Source organism: Lepidothrix coronata, unplaced genomic scaffold (assembly GCF_001604755.1).
Source record: "Lepidothrix coronata isolate B3197 unplaced genomic scaffold, Lepidothrix_coronata-1.0 Scaffold53, whole genome shotgun sequence".
NCBI lineage: Eukaryota > Metazoa > Chordata > Aves > Passeriformes > Pipridae > Lepidothrix > Lepidothrix coronata.
The window spans coordinates 951,772-968,565 of record NW_016690233.1 but is presented as its reverse complement, the minus strand read 5'-3'; the positions used below and the strand labels follow the sequence as shown (position 1 = coordinate 968,565).

The 16,794-nt window shown below is 37.1% G+C and overlaps 1 protein-coding gene across 1 annotated transcript in view; it reads left to right on the top strand.

Annotated features, from left to right (window-relative positions):
- The window catches only part of AASDHPPT (aminoadipate-semialdehyde dehydrogenase-phosphopantetheinyl transferase), a 25,005-nt gene extending 14,073 nt beyond the window's left edge, over positions 1-10,932 (top strand). The window contains exons 5-6 of the mRNA XM_017815949.1: positions 6,651-6,728; positions 10,681-10,932. Of these exons, the coding sequence (XP_017671438.1) occupies positions 6,651-6,728; positions 10,681-10,839 (237 nt within the window). The 3' untranslated portion in view covers positions 10,840-10,932. The remainder of the gene's footprint in view (positions 1-6,650; positions 6,729-10,680) is intronic.
- The last annotated feature ends 5,862 nt before the right edge of the window (positions 10,933-16,794 follow it).

Genomic DNA, 16,794 nt, shown 5'->3' with positions numbered 1-16,794 from the left:
CTTGTTAGATTTGATAGGAAATTACTGGTATAATCTAAGGTAGTTTAAAGGATATATAGAGAAACAACTGATAGGGTCATAGTTTAGTGCTGGACATGGCAGTGCTGGGTTAACAGTTGGACTTGCTGATCTTAAAGGTGTTTTCCAGCCTAAATGATTCTGATTTTATACAACGACTTCAAATTATTTAATTACCCTAAGAAACCAAGCTTTAAAAACAAATCACAGTGCCGTTTCTCTATGCCCCAGAGGCATGTTCATTTAACCACTTCAAGGAAGAAATGGAAAAAACAAAGTGCACTTTTCAACAAGAGTATACATTTACATTTTGAAAATATCTATGTTGTTGGAGACAACTGTTCCAGTAGAGCTGTCTGAATGACAGATTTCTTCTGTACACTTGTTTTGTTTAGTATACAAACTACGTGTACCCTATGCATGTAGTATAAAAGAATTAATGTACCAGTAATGTTTTACTTGTACTACAAGTTTATCTCTTCACGGCTCATTCCATTCAGCATTTTGGTTTAGCATTATTTTACAAGTCTATTCATACTAAATCAATCCTCTTACTCAATTTCTATACAGTATGGCAATATCAGTATGTCATGAAATTCATTAGTTGAAATTATAGACTGGGAAAAGAAAATCTTGGGAAAGACTGTGACACGTCTTGTACTAGAATGCTTTCTGTATTATTGCGGCGTAGCTCTTTAGGTTGATTTCTAGAACTCCTAATTTAGGTCTTTGAGAACATGCCTGTGATTGATTGACTCAAATAGCATGATGATGATGTAGATAGCTCCCTGTAATACTTAAATGCTTTCTAATTATTTGATTTTTCCTTAGTACTTAGTAATTACTGCTGGAAGATTCATGTAACTTTTGTTTGAAGAATGTCTCCGCTTCTACACTTGCCCTCCTGCTTCCCAAGAGCAAAGCCTTATAATGAGGCAAATTTTAGTGTTTCAAAGAAAGGGCTTAATATCAAGTTTCATTTAAATACAAGCTCAATTGGGATGTGATTTTATTTAAATATCAACATTTATTAAAATGAAATAAAAAAAATTCAGTTACCAATCCCCAGCCTAAAATTAAGCATCACTTTACTTTTTTGTCTTTTCTCAAGTTTCTTTTAATGTTATGTCCATTTTCTTACTCAGAAAAGTCCTTTTCTGATTCTCTATTTGCCCTTGAGCCAGATTCTTGAAATAACTTGTTAATCAAAAACACTAAGTTTTGAGAAATCTGAGAGTCACCCAGGAGCAGACATTAAGAATCACTTGTAAGATTGCATTTTACTGATACAGTATTTTCATTGGGTTCCCTCTTGTACTGAGTTTGCTTGAGGGAGCTTTTCTATCAAATAAAAAAAAATATTGATATCACTTTTACTTTTCAGATCTGCCTATGTTTTTATGACAGGAGATGATAAAGGAGAGCTAGACACTGTTTAAAATTAAAATTTTCCCATGTTTTGGATTGTCTCATTTCAGTTTTAGACAATCTAATTTACCAAAAACGGAAGAGAGAAACAAAGGGGATTTTATCCATTTAAATTACACAAAATATTGTGAAATCTCCTTCAGAAAGTATGATATGGTTTGAAGCTGGCTCCCTGCCAAGTCTCCAAACCTCACCACAAGAAGTCCCCCCCCAAACCTCAGGGAGAAGAGGAAAAAAAGCCCAAGAGAACCGAAGCGAGGGAGAGACAGCTAAAACAATATATATAAATATATTTACACTTATATTACAGTTATATACAATTGAAATATATATACAATTTCAAAAGGGAAAGGGAAGGGGGAAGGGAAAAAAGAACACAAACAACATAAAATATACACGATCAATAGCCCAAGATGTAGCAACTAAAAGAATTAACAAAAGAATATCTTACTATTCTCCTTGGGACAACAGAAAGTCGCGCTGGAACGACCGCCAGCAAACTCCATCTCCCAAGGTTGGCAAGGCCTTACCAGGCCTCGCTCCCCAACACGGCAGACTCAACAGCAGGGAAACTCGCACCTCCAAGCCACCGGAAGGAAAGAGGCCGAAGGCCTCTCCTCCTTTCTTCTTATACCCCGGCTTATGTAAAAATCGTAGGGAATACCGGGTAAATCTGGGCACTTCCTTGGTTACAAACTGGTCACCAAGGAAGGCGCAGACTAAACTACCACAAAGTACCATGTAATGTGAAAAAAGACAACTTAAATGCATAAAGACTAGAAAAAGATCCACCACCTTATACTTGTCATGCCTAAAAGATCAAGAGAAATACTAATGAATCAGAACAAATCAAAGTTGACACTGTTCAGACACCCTGTCAGAGCAAAGCCAATTAATATTGGAGATAGCATTTTCTGTGAACATTCTAGAAGACAGATTTATTGCATTGTGAGTCCAAATGAACTACTTTGTTATGTAGTTTACTGTTTAGCAAAACAGGTTTAGTTTTGCTCTAATGTCTTTACCCTCCACTCCTTATATATTTTTGAGCTTGGATGGAAGGTAGTAGCTCAGAAACAGCCTCTTCTTGTTTGATCTTGATGGAATGATTTACCTTTAGGCACTTGTTTCCGAACAGTACTCTAGAGATTGCTACACAGATTCCCTTCAAAACTGTTTCGGAAGGAGTAGGAGAAAAAATACTGTAAAATTTCATTTTAAAACATCAATTTAATTTTAAGATATGTCTACTATGTGTATTAAATATGCTTTAATCATATAGACAGTGTATGCTTTCCTCATTTTAAAAAGGTGAATTTGTTTAGCAATTATTAAAAGATAACTAGCCCAGTGAAGAGTGATAACAGTATTTGTGTCAGGGTGTTAATTTAGGATGGAGTCATTATGATGATGATGGTTATAATGGGTAATTCTGTATGCTCCATTTACTTCCACTGAAAAAAAATAAACTTAAAGATTTGTCCTGGTTTCGTCTCAAATAGAGTTAATTTTCTTCCTAGTAGCCAGCATAGTACTGTGTTTTGAATTTAGGATGAGAACAGTGTTGATAACACACTGACACACTAAGTCAAGAACTCTTTAGTTCCTCATAATGCTCTGCCAGTGAGGAGGCTCTGTAGTGTTAGCTGCCTGCTGGGTTAAACCACGACAAGAATGAAGTAGTAGTTAATTTCAGTAAAAGTGAAAGAAGTTGATTGAAAACAATTATGACAAGTTTTATAATTAAAAGATATAAACATAAGTTTATTTTGTATATATATATATATATATATTTATATTTTTATATATATATATATGTCTTATATGTGGAAACATATATTGGCACAGGAACAGGTTGCCCAGAGGAGTTGGGCAGTTTTTAAACCTAAAAGTGTTTAAGGCCAGGTTGAATGGGACCCTGAGCAACTTGGTCTAGTGGAAGGTGTCCCTGCCCATGGCATGGGTGTTGGAGCGAGATGACCTTTAAGGTCCCTTCCAATATAAGATATTCTGGGGAAAAAAAAAAAAAATCCTAATTATTGATTTGCAAATGTTAAATGTATTCATGACTCTTTCCATCCCAGTTGTGTACAGTTCTTAAGGAAGAATGGCTGGAGAGCATTTTCAGAAATCTATATTGAAGAAGAATCTTAAATGAGATACAAAACATTTCTGTTTTGGTACCTACCTCAATTTTGGATACAACTAGTTTATGAAGGAAGCACACATTTTATCCTAAACCTTGCTTTGGGATTAAGAGTCGCTTGGCATCACTGCTGCTGCACAAATAATTGTTTGCATTTTTTCACAACAAATATTTGCTTGGTTTGTTTATACGCAAATACATTACTTCCAGAACATGAATTTCAAAGAGAGATTACCTGGGTCAATTTGAAACATATTTAGTAATCTTTCACCTTCAGTAAGAGAAATTAATCCTGTTGCATTATCAGGAATAAATAGGAATAGAAAGTTTTATTTCTAAAACTAGCTAATCCACCTGGATTCACGCAGCTATCAGTTCTGCTGTCTGGGAAGGTACAGTTTCCTCATAAGCTGTCTGTTGTTGAGTGGATTCATAATGATTTGAATCCCAGACACATCATTCCACCAAGTCTTTGAAATGAGATCATTATAAGTCTTGGTTGCCTGTAGCTTGAACAGCTCTAGTAAGAGAGCTGTTCTGTGCAGATAAAAACAAATTTTCCTCCCTTATATGTTTTCTGGTTTATAGAGAGGAATCTTAACAAAACGAACTCTCTACCTCAAAGGAATTCTGTACGATTGTCCTCTTTTTGTTTTCTCATCTATTTCCATTTAAGATATTAATTTTATAAGCTGGTATAGCAATATCTCCAGGGAGGCAAGCAGATCTGCTGTTTCAGTATGTTTGATTAACTCTGTAGCTTAAGGTTTTTGCTGGCCACTAGTAGACAGATGAAGGACATGGTTTATTGTGTTTTATTGCAAGATGGTGAAAATTCTTTCGTGACCACAGAGGATACGGGAAATAAATGAGCTGGAACCTTTTAAATTCACTGTTCGTTGAGCAGGGTCTCTTCAGGGAATGGTCTATCTAAAGAGTCACTGCCTGTTAAACACAGCTTTGAACTGAGAAAACATTATTAACAATGTGTAAAATACTATCTATAATATGTTTTTAGTTACTCGAATAAGAAGTAATATGTAAGCTGACTTCACAAAAGGAAAATTCAGTGTGTTTAACTTAAAGGCATAACACCGTTGTTTGTAGACTTCTGACTACAAGTGTAAGCCAGTGCTGAATGTGATGTACTGTGTCCTCTGTTCTGATCTGTCTTTAACCTCTTGAACAAGAAAAAAAGAAAAAAAATTGAAAGAAGGGGGGAAATGAAGTGATAAAAAAGCCAATGTAGTAATTTTTCCATCTAGACAAACACAAAGCACTACTAGTCTAGAACTATATAAATGATTTAGGAACACCTGACTGAGCATCTAATTTTCATAGTCTTTTTTATTTTGAATTAAGTTACAGAAATGTGCACTCTGTGTACAAATGGTTATATTTCATCAAACCTCCAAAGCAGCATTCTTTATTTTCATTCTTTTATTTTCAGTTTTGTTCCCTAGTAAAGGAACGGAAAACCCAGTAAAATACTTCGTAGTGAATACATCTGTAGCTCTTGCAGTCTTGGGAAATACTGCTTATGCTGTAGGTTTGTTAGTGTTTCTTGTGATCATTAAATATTTTTCCTAATCTAGGCAGAACTGAAACAGTCATTTTCTTACTAGCACTTTGCAGGAAGGTAAAACAACATGAGCTCAATGTTTTGTGTTTAAGCAGATGAGGGTTAAAAAGTTCACAGCTAAAGCTGTCAAATAGGCACAGTTTTGGTGCTGAAGAGATCAAAGTAAAAACATAGCTCTACTTCCTCACCACCACCTCTCTGCCAAGGCTCCCACGTTTGCCAGAACAGTCTCCCAACTTTGCAGCTGTACTGCTGCTACACATGACTGGAGCAGCTGCTGTCTTGGCTGAGCTGGGCTGAGTAGATTTGAGCTGAGTATCTTGGCACTTTTTTATATATAGGGCTGTTTGGGAATCACAGAAATGGTATCCTGGCAACTGAAATATTAGAAAATTCTGTATAGTAGATGAACTGTAGAGAAGCCTAATGCAGACTGACAGCATTGTTTTAAAAGACATTTTGCTTAGGTTAAAAGGGGAAAAAACAGGGCAACCAACAACCTGTCAGAGGAAATAGGAGGACATCATGATATTTGCTTTATATTATAATATAGTGCAGTTAGAATGTTTCCCAAGGAAGCCAAAACTGGAGATTCAGTCTTACATCCCAGGAGAATATTTCAATGACTAGCTGATTTTCAGATTAATGGCGATATCTAAATCACTTTTCTAGGTAAAATTCTTGTTATTCTTGATTTCTGTTTTAGAAAGTCTGTGCAGAAATTATTTGAAAACTTCTGGATAAAACAGCAAGAAAAATTTTATTTCCTCCCCTTACATATTTTTAAAAAAGCCAATGGAATTATGACTTGACTATAAAATAAGCATTATTCAGAAAGAGTATATAAAAGGGTTTGGGTTTTTTTTTTCTGAAATTATTTGTTTAGGGTGAATTCTTACCTTTGTAGAGGAAAACACTTTCAAGTAAAACTATTAAGTAAGTAAAAACTCTATCACTAAATATATAGTTTGGTATCTAAAAATGTTGAGAAAAACTGATTTGTATTTACACATATCAGTGCTCAGACTGTGTGTCAGGAATTTAAAGTTGTGCTCTTACGTGCTGTGTGAAGCCAAGAGTAAGAGAGTCATTGGTTTAAGTTTAGAGTTAAATCGTTGTTTTTCAGAATACCTTCCAGGAGTTCAGTTCATCTCATTGGAAAATAGATTGCTAAGATGGGTTATATGGTTTGTCACTTAGAAGGGATCAGTAAAGGAATGCTCAGGTCACAAACTTGAATATAAATATCTACAAATGGGTGAGGTGATGATAACCAGTTCAGCCCTGCTAACTTTTTAATGTATCAGCATCACTGAGCTCTCCAAGACTGCTAAAAACTACTATTGTTTTTTGAATGTTATTATTTTAAATTATGGTCTGCTATTGTTCTGAACCATAATCTAAACATTTATATAGTCTTTGCTGAAAACAGACTAAAGAAAATGCATTTACATTGCCATTTTTTATCTTTACTAGGAAACCCGGTTCGATGACCATCATCATGTTGCAGTGGCACTCGGGAAACAGACGGGATTTCTGCAAAAGGATTCTGATGTAAGAAATTATGAAACAATTTCAGGTCTTGTTAATCATCTGAACATAAACTTATTCTCATGCTGTAGCTAAAAATGTGTTATCTCCGATTTAGGGCCAAGGAAAATGCTTATCTTAAGCACAGTTTTAACCAGAACCAAGCAGTATTACTGAACTGTTTCCTGTAGTTATATTGTGTCTGTTTCAGGAGAGGTCTGGGAAGGAGAAATGCTTTCAGAGGACAGCAACAGAAAATGTCAGATCTGGAATGCAGTGATCAGTGTGTTCATTCAAGAGAAGATTAAGTGATTTTTGTCACAGCTTGCTAGTACTCATGTGGGAAAGATGGTCTTCACAGAGGGAAATGGAGACAGTGAACCAATCTGAACTTGCTAAACTTGTATGACACCTCACCAAGTTGATTTTGATGGGGGGACTGTCAGTGCATGTATCCCGGAGCAGATCCATTGCTCAAACACCATTATGACAAGATAACCCTTGAGACAAGCAACAACAACCAACAGATGGGAAGAACAGCAGTGTTAGTCTTCATTCCATGTGGTGTCTATTGAGAGAAGGAACAAAGCTACTTAAAAGCTTTTCAGGATTTTCTGTGCAATTTAACAAAGATCTCAGTCATAAAATAGCAATAGAAGTCAAAATTAAGGGAGAGACAGACTGGCAAGTTGTAGCTGAAATAGCCAGACAATCAGAAAAGGAGAGTGTGACAAATTGCCGGACTTTTTCTGTGGTGTTTTAATTGCTCACAAGAAAATGGGTTAATTGTTTTCTGTTATTTAGATACAAAGGTTCTACCAGGAACTAGAAAAAACGTAGTGTAGGAATGGATAAAAGTACAAAAGTGGTAATGCACACATCTGTCATGGTAATAAAGTCTGTCTGTGTTCATGAATAACACAAAGAGGCAGACCTTTTAACTAGTATTGGGTAGGTTAAAAAGAAAAAAGAGGTATAAGCTGCTTTTGGGGTTTTACTGTGTTAAATCAGTGTACAAATACTATTTTAAGAAAATACGTTCAGTCTGCTAGACAGGGCATACTTAAGTTCCCAGTAGGATGGCATATCATTCTTCTGACAAGAATACTGATAAATGCAGTCTGAGGTGAAAAGAAGATGGCCATTATTTATAAAGACAGCTACCTAAGTATTCTACAAAAATCCAGGATTTTTAAGTGTTGACCTTCACCACCACTGTCACATACCTTGAAGTTATCATAGGAAGAATAGTAATGATATCAAGAATTATGATGAAAAATCTTTGAATCAAGAGAAGTCTCAAAAGCGTACTTGTCCACTGACTAAATTTCTGATGGCCTGAATTTTATTATCTCAATTCACTGAAAAAAGGTCGTTTTAAGCAGGATTAGTGAGCATCCTATGACTCCCCAAAATAAAAATTAAGTGAAAATTTATATACTATTGCATTGTACGTTTTTAGGCCTCCTCCTAACAGGAACATGAAGGAAATGAAAATTACCTTCTCTCTATGTAACAGAACTGTAAAAAATTATTTTGTTTTAAATTTCTTGCTAGATGTGTTGAGAGAAGAAGTTGTTCATCCTTGTTAAATACGTGCAGTTGTTCCAGGATGTCAGTGTTTGAATTTGTTCCCCCTCTGCAATCACAGGAATAATTCATTATGTCCTGTTTGCAGAACATGTACGTTCAGCTTTCTTCCTGTACTGATAGCAAGTACCTACAATTCACAGGAAAGACCGTTTCATTACATTAATGAAATGTATCGTTACATTAATGTACTATAGTGAAAAATCTCTAGTGTCAAGAATCTTTACAAAGTGTCTGCTAGTGACTGCTATATGCTTTAAGAAACAGAACATGTATCTGCACTGTTTACTGAGATCTAGACAGTTAATCTGTGGCAAATCTCAATGAAAGAGATTATTCTTTATAATTCCTATGTAGGCTATAAAATATCTTTTTGTCTGTCACTTGCTAAATTTCATAAGATTTGAGATGAATTCAGTCAGAACACACTTGCCTTCAGACAAGCATGCGCTGAAGTTCAAACTATATCTGTTAACAACTTGGCTCTGAGGCTTAGTTCATGTTAGGTATGCATCTGTGATGTCACTTGCATGACTCTAGGCACAGTTCCTGCAGCTTTACCTCATCTCCAAAATGTCAGATGAACAGGAATGTCTCAACACTATGTCATTTGTGTAAGGACATAAAGTGACAGCCAGCTCAATAACTTCTGGTTTCAGTCTGTATTGACAACTTAGAGTTTTTCTGTGCTGTTACAACAAGCAAAACCCATTTTGTTGTCTCTGCATTTATTCCTAGCAGTAGCTTACTGCTCAAACACTGAAATGGAGACTAGACCTTTTTGCGCTTTTACCTATTTACTGACCCACCTTCATTGATGTGACAGAAAGGGACTACAAAATCCTCAAAATAGACCTTAGATGGGATCATCTGCAGCACTGGTACATGAGCAAGAAAAGGCCTACAAAGTACAATTATGAACACATTCCCCAACCTTTCTCCAGGAACTCAACATGCTGGGGTCCCTTTACAGTGCCTGTACACTAGTCCAAACAATATGAGGAATAAAGTATCATCTCTGGAAAGGTGGCAGAGCAGCTAATTCTGGAAACCATTTCCAGACACAGCAAGGACAAAGAAATCATCAGGACTGGTCAGCATAGCTTCACCAGGAGAAAGTCATGGTTAGTAAACTTCTGCAATGAAATGACCGGCCTGATAGGTGAGGAGAGGGCAGTGGATATTGTCCTCCTATGTTTCTACCTCTGGCACTGTCTCTCAGAAGATCCTCCTGGAGCAAATGTTGATATGTGTACTGGGTGAGCAGGCAGTAGGTGTATTGAAAATGGGCTGAACAGCTGGGGCCAGAGCATAGTGATAGTGGTAGAAGGTGTGGTTGGAGGCCAATAACTAATGATGTGCTCCAGTGATCAAAACTGGGTCCAATCCCATTTAACATCTTCATTAATGAAACTGGATGATGGTGTAGTGCGTCCTCAGCGGGTTTGCTGGTGACACCAAACGGGGAGGAGTGGCTGATATGCCAGTGGGTCATGCTGCCACACCAGAGGGACTTGGATAGGCTTAGGCTGCGTCAGACGTGAGTCAGTTTGTGTGATGTACAGAGTACTCCCACTGCAGAGGAGCCCTGCTGAATCTTATCAAATATTAAACATTAAGAATATGTTGTTTGAGCAAATGCCAATTTAGAAGAATCAACCGTATTTATGATGGATTCATGCAAGCTGTACTATTTGCCCTGCCGTCTGGGAACAACTTCACTTGGAGAAGGCATATACAGCAGGCTGCACAGTAACATGTGCTCAAAAAAAAACCCAAATCTTTTTTTCTTTGAAACATGATTTTTCTCGGAGGGATGAAACTAACATGGAAACCATGACACTCTCATCTCCAATATCTCGGTCTGCATTTAATGTGGATTTAACATGGGGAATGGCGGGTTAGTTGTGACTACTTTAGTTCTTAAGTAGCGTTTGAGTTTGAGAGAGGCATGCACAACCATGAGGATTACTGGTATTAAAAAGAGTATGAATAGGCACACCTCTAGTGGAATAAATCCTCATGTACTTGTCTCAAATAATCATATCTAGTGGAGAATGAAGTACAGTCTGTTTGATGGTGATCTTTGTCTTTCTTTTTTACTGGACTTAAACACTCTGTCGTACTCACAGCATTCTATAGCCCTCATTCTGTCAGTTTCGTGAACTTGATTGTGAAGGAAAAACTTGATTTTTCTGTGTGGTCTGTCAAATGCTTCTGTTAGTTAATACATAGCCTAAATTAGGGGCAGTGACACTAGTCTCAAATGCAGAATATTTCCTTTCTTCTCCAGTAAGCAGTGTGTAGTTTAAACTGGACAGAGAATTTTACAGGAAGGAAATTAATGCTTATTGATTTGTGTTATGCTAATATGTGTTTCCTTTAGGTACGTTCCATGGAGCCTAACCCACCACAGTTTACGTTACTGACTTTTGAAGATTTAGTTGCATCTGGTATTCCAGTTGCACCTGAGGATTCTACATATTGGGACAACTTTTGTTCAAAGCAGGAGAGTCCAGTGCAACAGAGTTCACATTCAAGATAAAAATGCTTATAAGAAAAAGAAAATTGTTGAAGATTTCGTGCTGTTATTCTGCATAATTCCAAGTATGGGAATAAGTGCATGTGTGTAGATGAAGTGTGTTTTTCATTATTTAAATTAACAACTTGATTTTCACCTTTTCAAAATTGATGCTTTATCAGAATCTTAAGGAAGATACAAGTTTCCTTGTTTAAGGAATTCTGAGTGAAAAGCCTAAGGTGACCACATGCTTTTTTGCATCTCCTTGATGGTGGTTCTCACACTTTGATAAATATCCATGCTAAGAACAGAAAGCAGACCTACAATAATGTTGTTCATTAGTCAACAAGTGTTTAGTATATAAAAATGTGTTTCCATACTTCATTTTTGCTGAAGCTTAAATTATGATACTGCTTTTTCTCTTACAAATATAACGGGTTTATTCTCAGATGAATGAATAAAACCAGAAAAATTGGTACAAATGAACTGCAAATATGGGGTGAGATGAATAGAGAAATTTCAGATCTAGATTTCTGGGGATAAAGGAATAAATTTCATATTAGAGATTAGTTATTTCTGCATAGAATCAGTGTCTCCAACCAGAATTTTTCTGTCATTGGAAAGAGTTTTAAAAGTATTAATGAAATTATTTATAATACCGTGCTTGCATCCAAGGAGAGGACAAACCAATTTTATTAAATTAGAAAATTGCACTTGGTTTGCTTGCCAGGAATATGATAGTTTTCAGAACTGTATCTAAATAGAAAGGTTACAAAACCAAAGGTGTTTGTTTTGGTTAGTTTTCCATGAAGTAAAATCATAGTTTCCAGTGATTCAGACAGAATCATGGAGAAGATTGCAGTTACTCACGTTATGATTTTTTCCAAGTCTTTAATTTACACTGAACTATTTGAAAAGTAAGACTAATCTCCTTTTTAATCTTAGATAGCAATGAGATTAGTTGATGGCAATGACTTGTGAAAAGCCACTTGAGTCATGTTGTTTCATGTCAGTGCAAGTGGACAGTATTGTTACACTTCCTTTTACTGCTGTGAGAAAGAGCAGTTGGATAGTTGTGGAATTACCAGCTAAAAGCATGCTGCTAAAAGACAAGCAGGACATTCAAACTCCTTATGAATATGAATGATCCTTCTTGAAGTCATCAGAAATTTTTCCGGGCATCTGTGGTGTGGAGGCCCATCTTGAAACAAGTGCTGTTTGTGTGTACAGATAAATTAATCTCACAGTTCTAAGATTAATGTTTGGGGTTTTTTTATATTTCACCATCACACTTTTCACTGTTATAAACATAATTGAGCCCTATATCCAGACATGGCCATAACACTGACTTCCTTGCATTTCCTCACAATACGATCTTAATGGCTACAGGGTTCCTCTGCCGTTTTAGAAATACTGGTGTCCAGCACAGCTCCAGCTTCCTGCACTAGTTTAAGTTCTTGGCCCAGTCCAGTGCAGGTGAGCTGACCTTTGCTGTCTCCCATCATTCTTCTGCAAGAAGTGTACCAGTTACATCTAGAAGCCTTCAGGCCTTTATGTTCTCCAGAGCTCCATTCCTTCATCTGTTTTGTTTTCTAGATACTGTCCTTGGCATGACCATACTACATACCTGGGTCCTAGAGGGTAAGAAGCTGCAAAATCACAAGCTCTGTGCTACATGAGCCTTTTCCAGCAGGGTCTTGGCCAGGTAGTCTTTTTCACTGTGGAACAGGATTGCCCAGCCTTCCTGTTTCTCAAAGTAGAGATTTAGATCACATCTGCTGGCCTAGACTGTGTATCAACCCAGTGTTTTCTGAGAAGTACTTGTTAATGGTCTCTGATCTAAAAATAGTTTTAAAAGTTTTGGTCTTCAGTGAAAAGATTGTCCAAAGGGAATAAATGTGGTTTAGTTTGGACCCTGAGATTAGCTCAGTCTGGTTAGAACATGGTGCTAACCCATGGTTGTGGGTTCGGTCCCTGCTGTACAGGCCATTCACTCTGTGATCCTGGTGGGTCCCTTCCAACTGAGAATATTGTGTGCCTCTGTGATTATATTACCGTGTTCAAACCTTTTTGTGTCTTGCATCAAAATCGTCAGAGTGGATTAGGAACTTCAGGGGGCAAAACTGTGTTCAAGGCAATTTGCGGTTATGTGACAAGAAACTGGTGCCATTTGATATGAAAATCTGTAACTTTGAAAAGTGGATCATGAGAATTCACTCCTAGCCTTTTACAGAATCTGTAAACTTACACAAGATGCATATTATTACTATCTTATGGGATCAAATGCACTGATGTGTTATCTTAGACAAGAAATCATAGATGCTGCAACAGAAGTAGTGTATATATGATTGTAATATATTGTATTTTTGGTAAAATCCAGGCAACAGCTAAACTTTAAACAACCATCTTGACCCGAGACACTGCAATAAAGCAATGATCAGCAAAGAAGATAGGAAAAGATAGTTATACAAGTCAGCATAGACTGCCTCTTTGTTGGAGCTTTACAAGATTATGGTACTGCATTTTACAAAGAAGATAAGTGGTTCTTGGTTCAGAATTGATACAACCAAGTCTAAAAGAGCCTGTCCTTAACTGCCTGTCCTCCTTAACTGCTGGCTAATTCTGCAGGTGTCTTGACATCCTGATATGTGCTTCATTATCCTCCAGAATACAGATAGTTTGGCTTGCTCCACTCTGTATAGAAAACATAAGCGTGAAAATAAATTTTAAATTCTCAAGAGAGAAAACAATTTAAAAATGTTTTGTTTTTTCTTCAAAAAGTCACTTTTTGTAAGATATTATTTTCTTGTGGTGTACATGCAGTTTTTTATGGCCAGATGCTAAATATGAATCCTGTTTCTTCTAAGATTAAGTATAGTTTCTTAACTGAAATAAAAAGTGGGTTATTTTGTGTTTGTGTTGTCTATTTGTGGTTATTTTTTTTTATCTTGCTGTTATTTAGATCCAGACATAGGTGAGATTACTGAAACACTTGTCTTGCAGTCCTCTGCTATTTTGGAAACAATTCATGGGACAAAACTGTATATTCTTAATAACATCCTTTGGATGAATCATGATTCAGAGGTCTGGATCAGCTGTCCACTCCTTGGCTCCTTCTACAATTTTAATTGCATAACGTGCGACGCAGTTTCTTGGCATAACTGTGACAGAATTCTATGTTGGAGTGAGTGTCTCATCATTTGGTTGAAACTGCAGTAGTGTGAAGCTTAATGCTCGTAAGAAAGATACACATTTTCAAGTACAAGGCTGCACAGTGTTGCTTACACATGTAAGGAGATATCTGAAGATTTGTTTTTTAATTATGACATAGAACACAAAAGTTCTTTAGGTTGTAGTAGGAGCTTCACACAGAAAAAGAACTTTTACTTGCACAGTGATGTAAACAGGAAGAAAATGGGTATTTCAGTTGAAATGCATGTTTTGTTCTCCAACATGTAGAGTACTTAAAAGGTTGGCCATACTTCCTTTTTAGATACATCCTAGGGATTTAGGTGTGCCTGTTGACATCTGGAGCAGGCTTTGGGCAGAAAGCTAACACCAAGACTCCCAGCAGATGCAATTCCAGATCTATAGGCAGTACCAGAACTTGGAAAGGCAGATGGAGCTTTGGTAAATAGTAATGTTCTTATGAATGGCAAAACTGTAAAGAGTTTGGTTGAGGGCTTATTTCAGGTTCGTGTTTTTAGGCTTTCAGTGTTGTAGATGTACAAATGTCTCACTTTGAATTTGGTAGTTACCTCATAAACTTATTCAGGCATTTAAGTCTAGTCCGATATTTGATAAGGGCACTGAGATTTTCATTACAAACTTGCCTTTTTTGTTAAAACGTCTGAATTAGCTGGTGCATCAATTTTGTCCTGTTTCTGTGTGTGTTGGTGTGCCTTGTGCTGTGCCCTCAGTACCACAGGACCTGTAACACATCTGAGGTTCCTTTTGATGTCGTAAGGTCCATTTGGTTTTTCTTATTTTCCTAATTTTATAAGCTTTATAAGTAGTTAAGTAGTAGAAGTAGGTTTTAGAAGCTGCAGCCCTTATTCCTCACCCTTTAGCACCCTTTAGTTTACACATTCCTCAACCCTCTCACCCCATTCTATGTTCCATATCAATCCTATCCCTGAATTCCAGTAGAAAATGTTTAATCTTTTGTCAAGGCAAGGCCTATGCTGTTTAGAGAACACTTATGTCTTGACCCGAACCACAGAACACAGTCAGGAACAGGTGACCGTGTACCCTTTATGCTCTGAAGAAGGTGAAGATGATGAAGAAAAGCCCCCCGACCCAATTCCCAAGGGGTGGACCAGAGCAAAGGCTACGGGGTGGAAACACTTGGGATTGGACAGATAGTATTATAAATTGTAACACCTGAACACGGCCGGCACGCGCGTCTTGTAACATCTATGCCTAGGCACAAATTAAACCCTTTTCTTATCCTCAATTAACTGCTCCGGAGGTTTTTTTTCCTCAGCACCATGAGGTATCACTTTTGCGGCAACAACTTTCAGTGGGGCTAGTCCCAGTGTGATGAAAATTCCTGCTGGCAGGTTGGTGATGCTGAGCTGAGAAGAAAATGTTTTGGTTCTATTACCAAACCCTAGTAAATTAAAGGAAAATATGAATATGGGAGTTATATGTTAAGACTTTAACATTGTACTGCAAATAATAAGTAGTAAATGTAAAAGGCAAAGTGCGTTAATGCTAACTTTTAGCTCACAGAAAGAAGTTCTTAGTTCTGCTTTGCACTAAAGTCTCAAAGCAGCTGAAATTATTTCAATCCGTTTAACTCGGTTTCTTTTTTTCGCCTCAAGGTTAAATAGTAGTATCCATATTACACACTTCAGAGTTCCTGTTAAGATTTCCCAACTATCTTGTGAGTTTCCCGTGTCGCGGTACCTTAATGTTTCCAGCCTTGGTTCATCGTTCTAAAAAATTTCTTTCCTTTAATCTTGAAATAGGTTGAAGTTGACTTAAGTAGCCAGTTACACACATTTAATCCATGTGAATCTGTGATGACAGACAGAAAGCAGGAACTTAGCCTGCCCCTGAATTTACATACAGGTCAGCCACTTGCCCGTTCTCCTGCTCGACCATGCCCTGTGTGTCCAGCACCCTGTGTGCCCACGGAGCATGTTAGCTGTCCAGGCCTCTTCATAGCCCTTTTCATTGCTAAGTGATGGCAAAGGCTGAAGTTGGATGATGAGTCTCAGAGGTTTTCATAAAAACACGTCAGCAGAAGCAAGGGCATGACAGGGCAGTGCTTCACCCAAAACCTACTGCTGCTGCTTGAACAGCCGGTGGTTACTTGGTTGTTCAATGTGACACTGCTTTGGTCAAAGGAGTGGAGTATATACTCCTGCTGAAATGGCTCTTAAGCAGCCTCATTATTTCTTGAATTACCTCACTCAGCTGAATAACATCACTACTTGATGTCACTGAATATTAAACTAATTAAACTATTGCATGACTGATACTTAGTTTTGATTTTTTTCTCTCAGCTTTAGGAGCATAGTTTTCAGTAATTTATCATGGCCACCCTCAGGTTAGTGGATTCTCAGCCTGTGTATCTGTTGATTGTAAAGTGTACTTCTCATCCTAATTGACAGCTTTTGTGGCAGGCACAGTGAACTGCTTACTCAATGAGGTCACTGGTCTCTTTGTAAGAGAAATGGAATTTTCCTGCAGGTATTCAGTTCAAACACTGTCTTCTGAATAAAGTAATATTCTCAGCAAGCAGTGTTTACTACCTGCATAAAAGCATTTTGTTAATCTTGTGACAGTTATGTTGTCTACAATTAATTAGCTGCCTGTACAACATTAGGAAAATAGATTAATTTTGTATAGTAAAACTGTGTGTGGATAGAGGTTGTACTTCAGTTTTGTACTTGCACATACCACAATTAAAATTATCATGTGAGTGAAAACAGCTTATTACAAAAAGACTGATACTTCTGATATCATTGT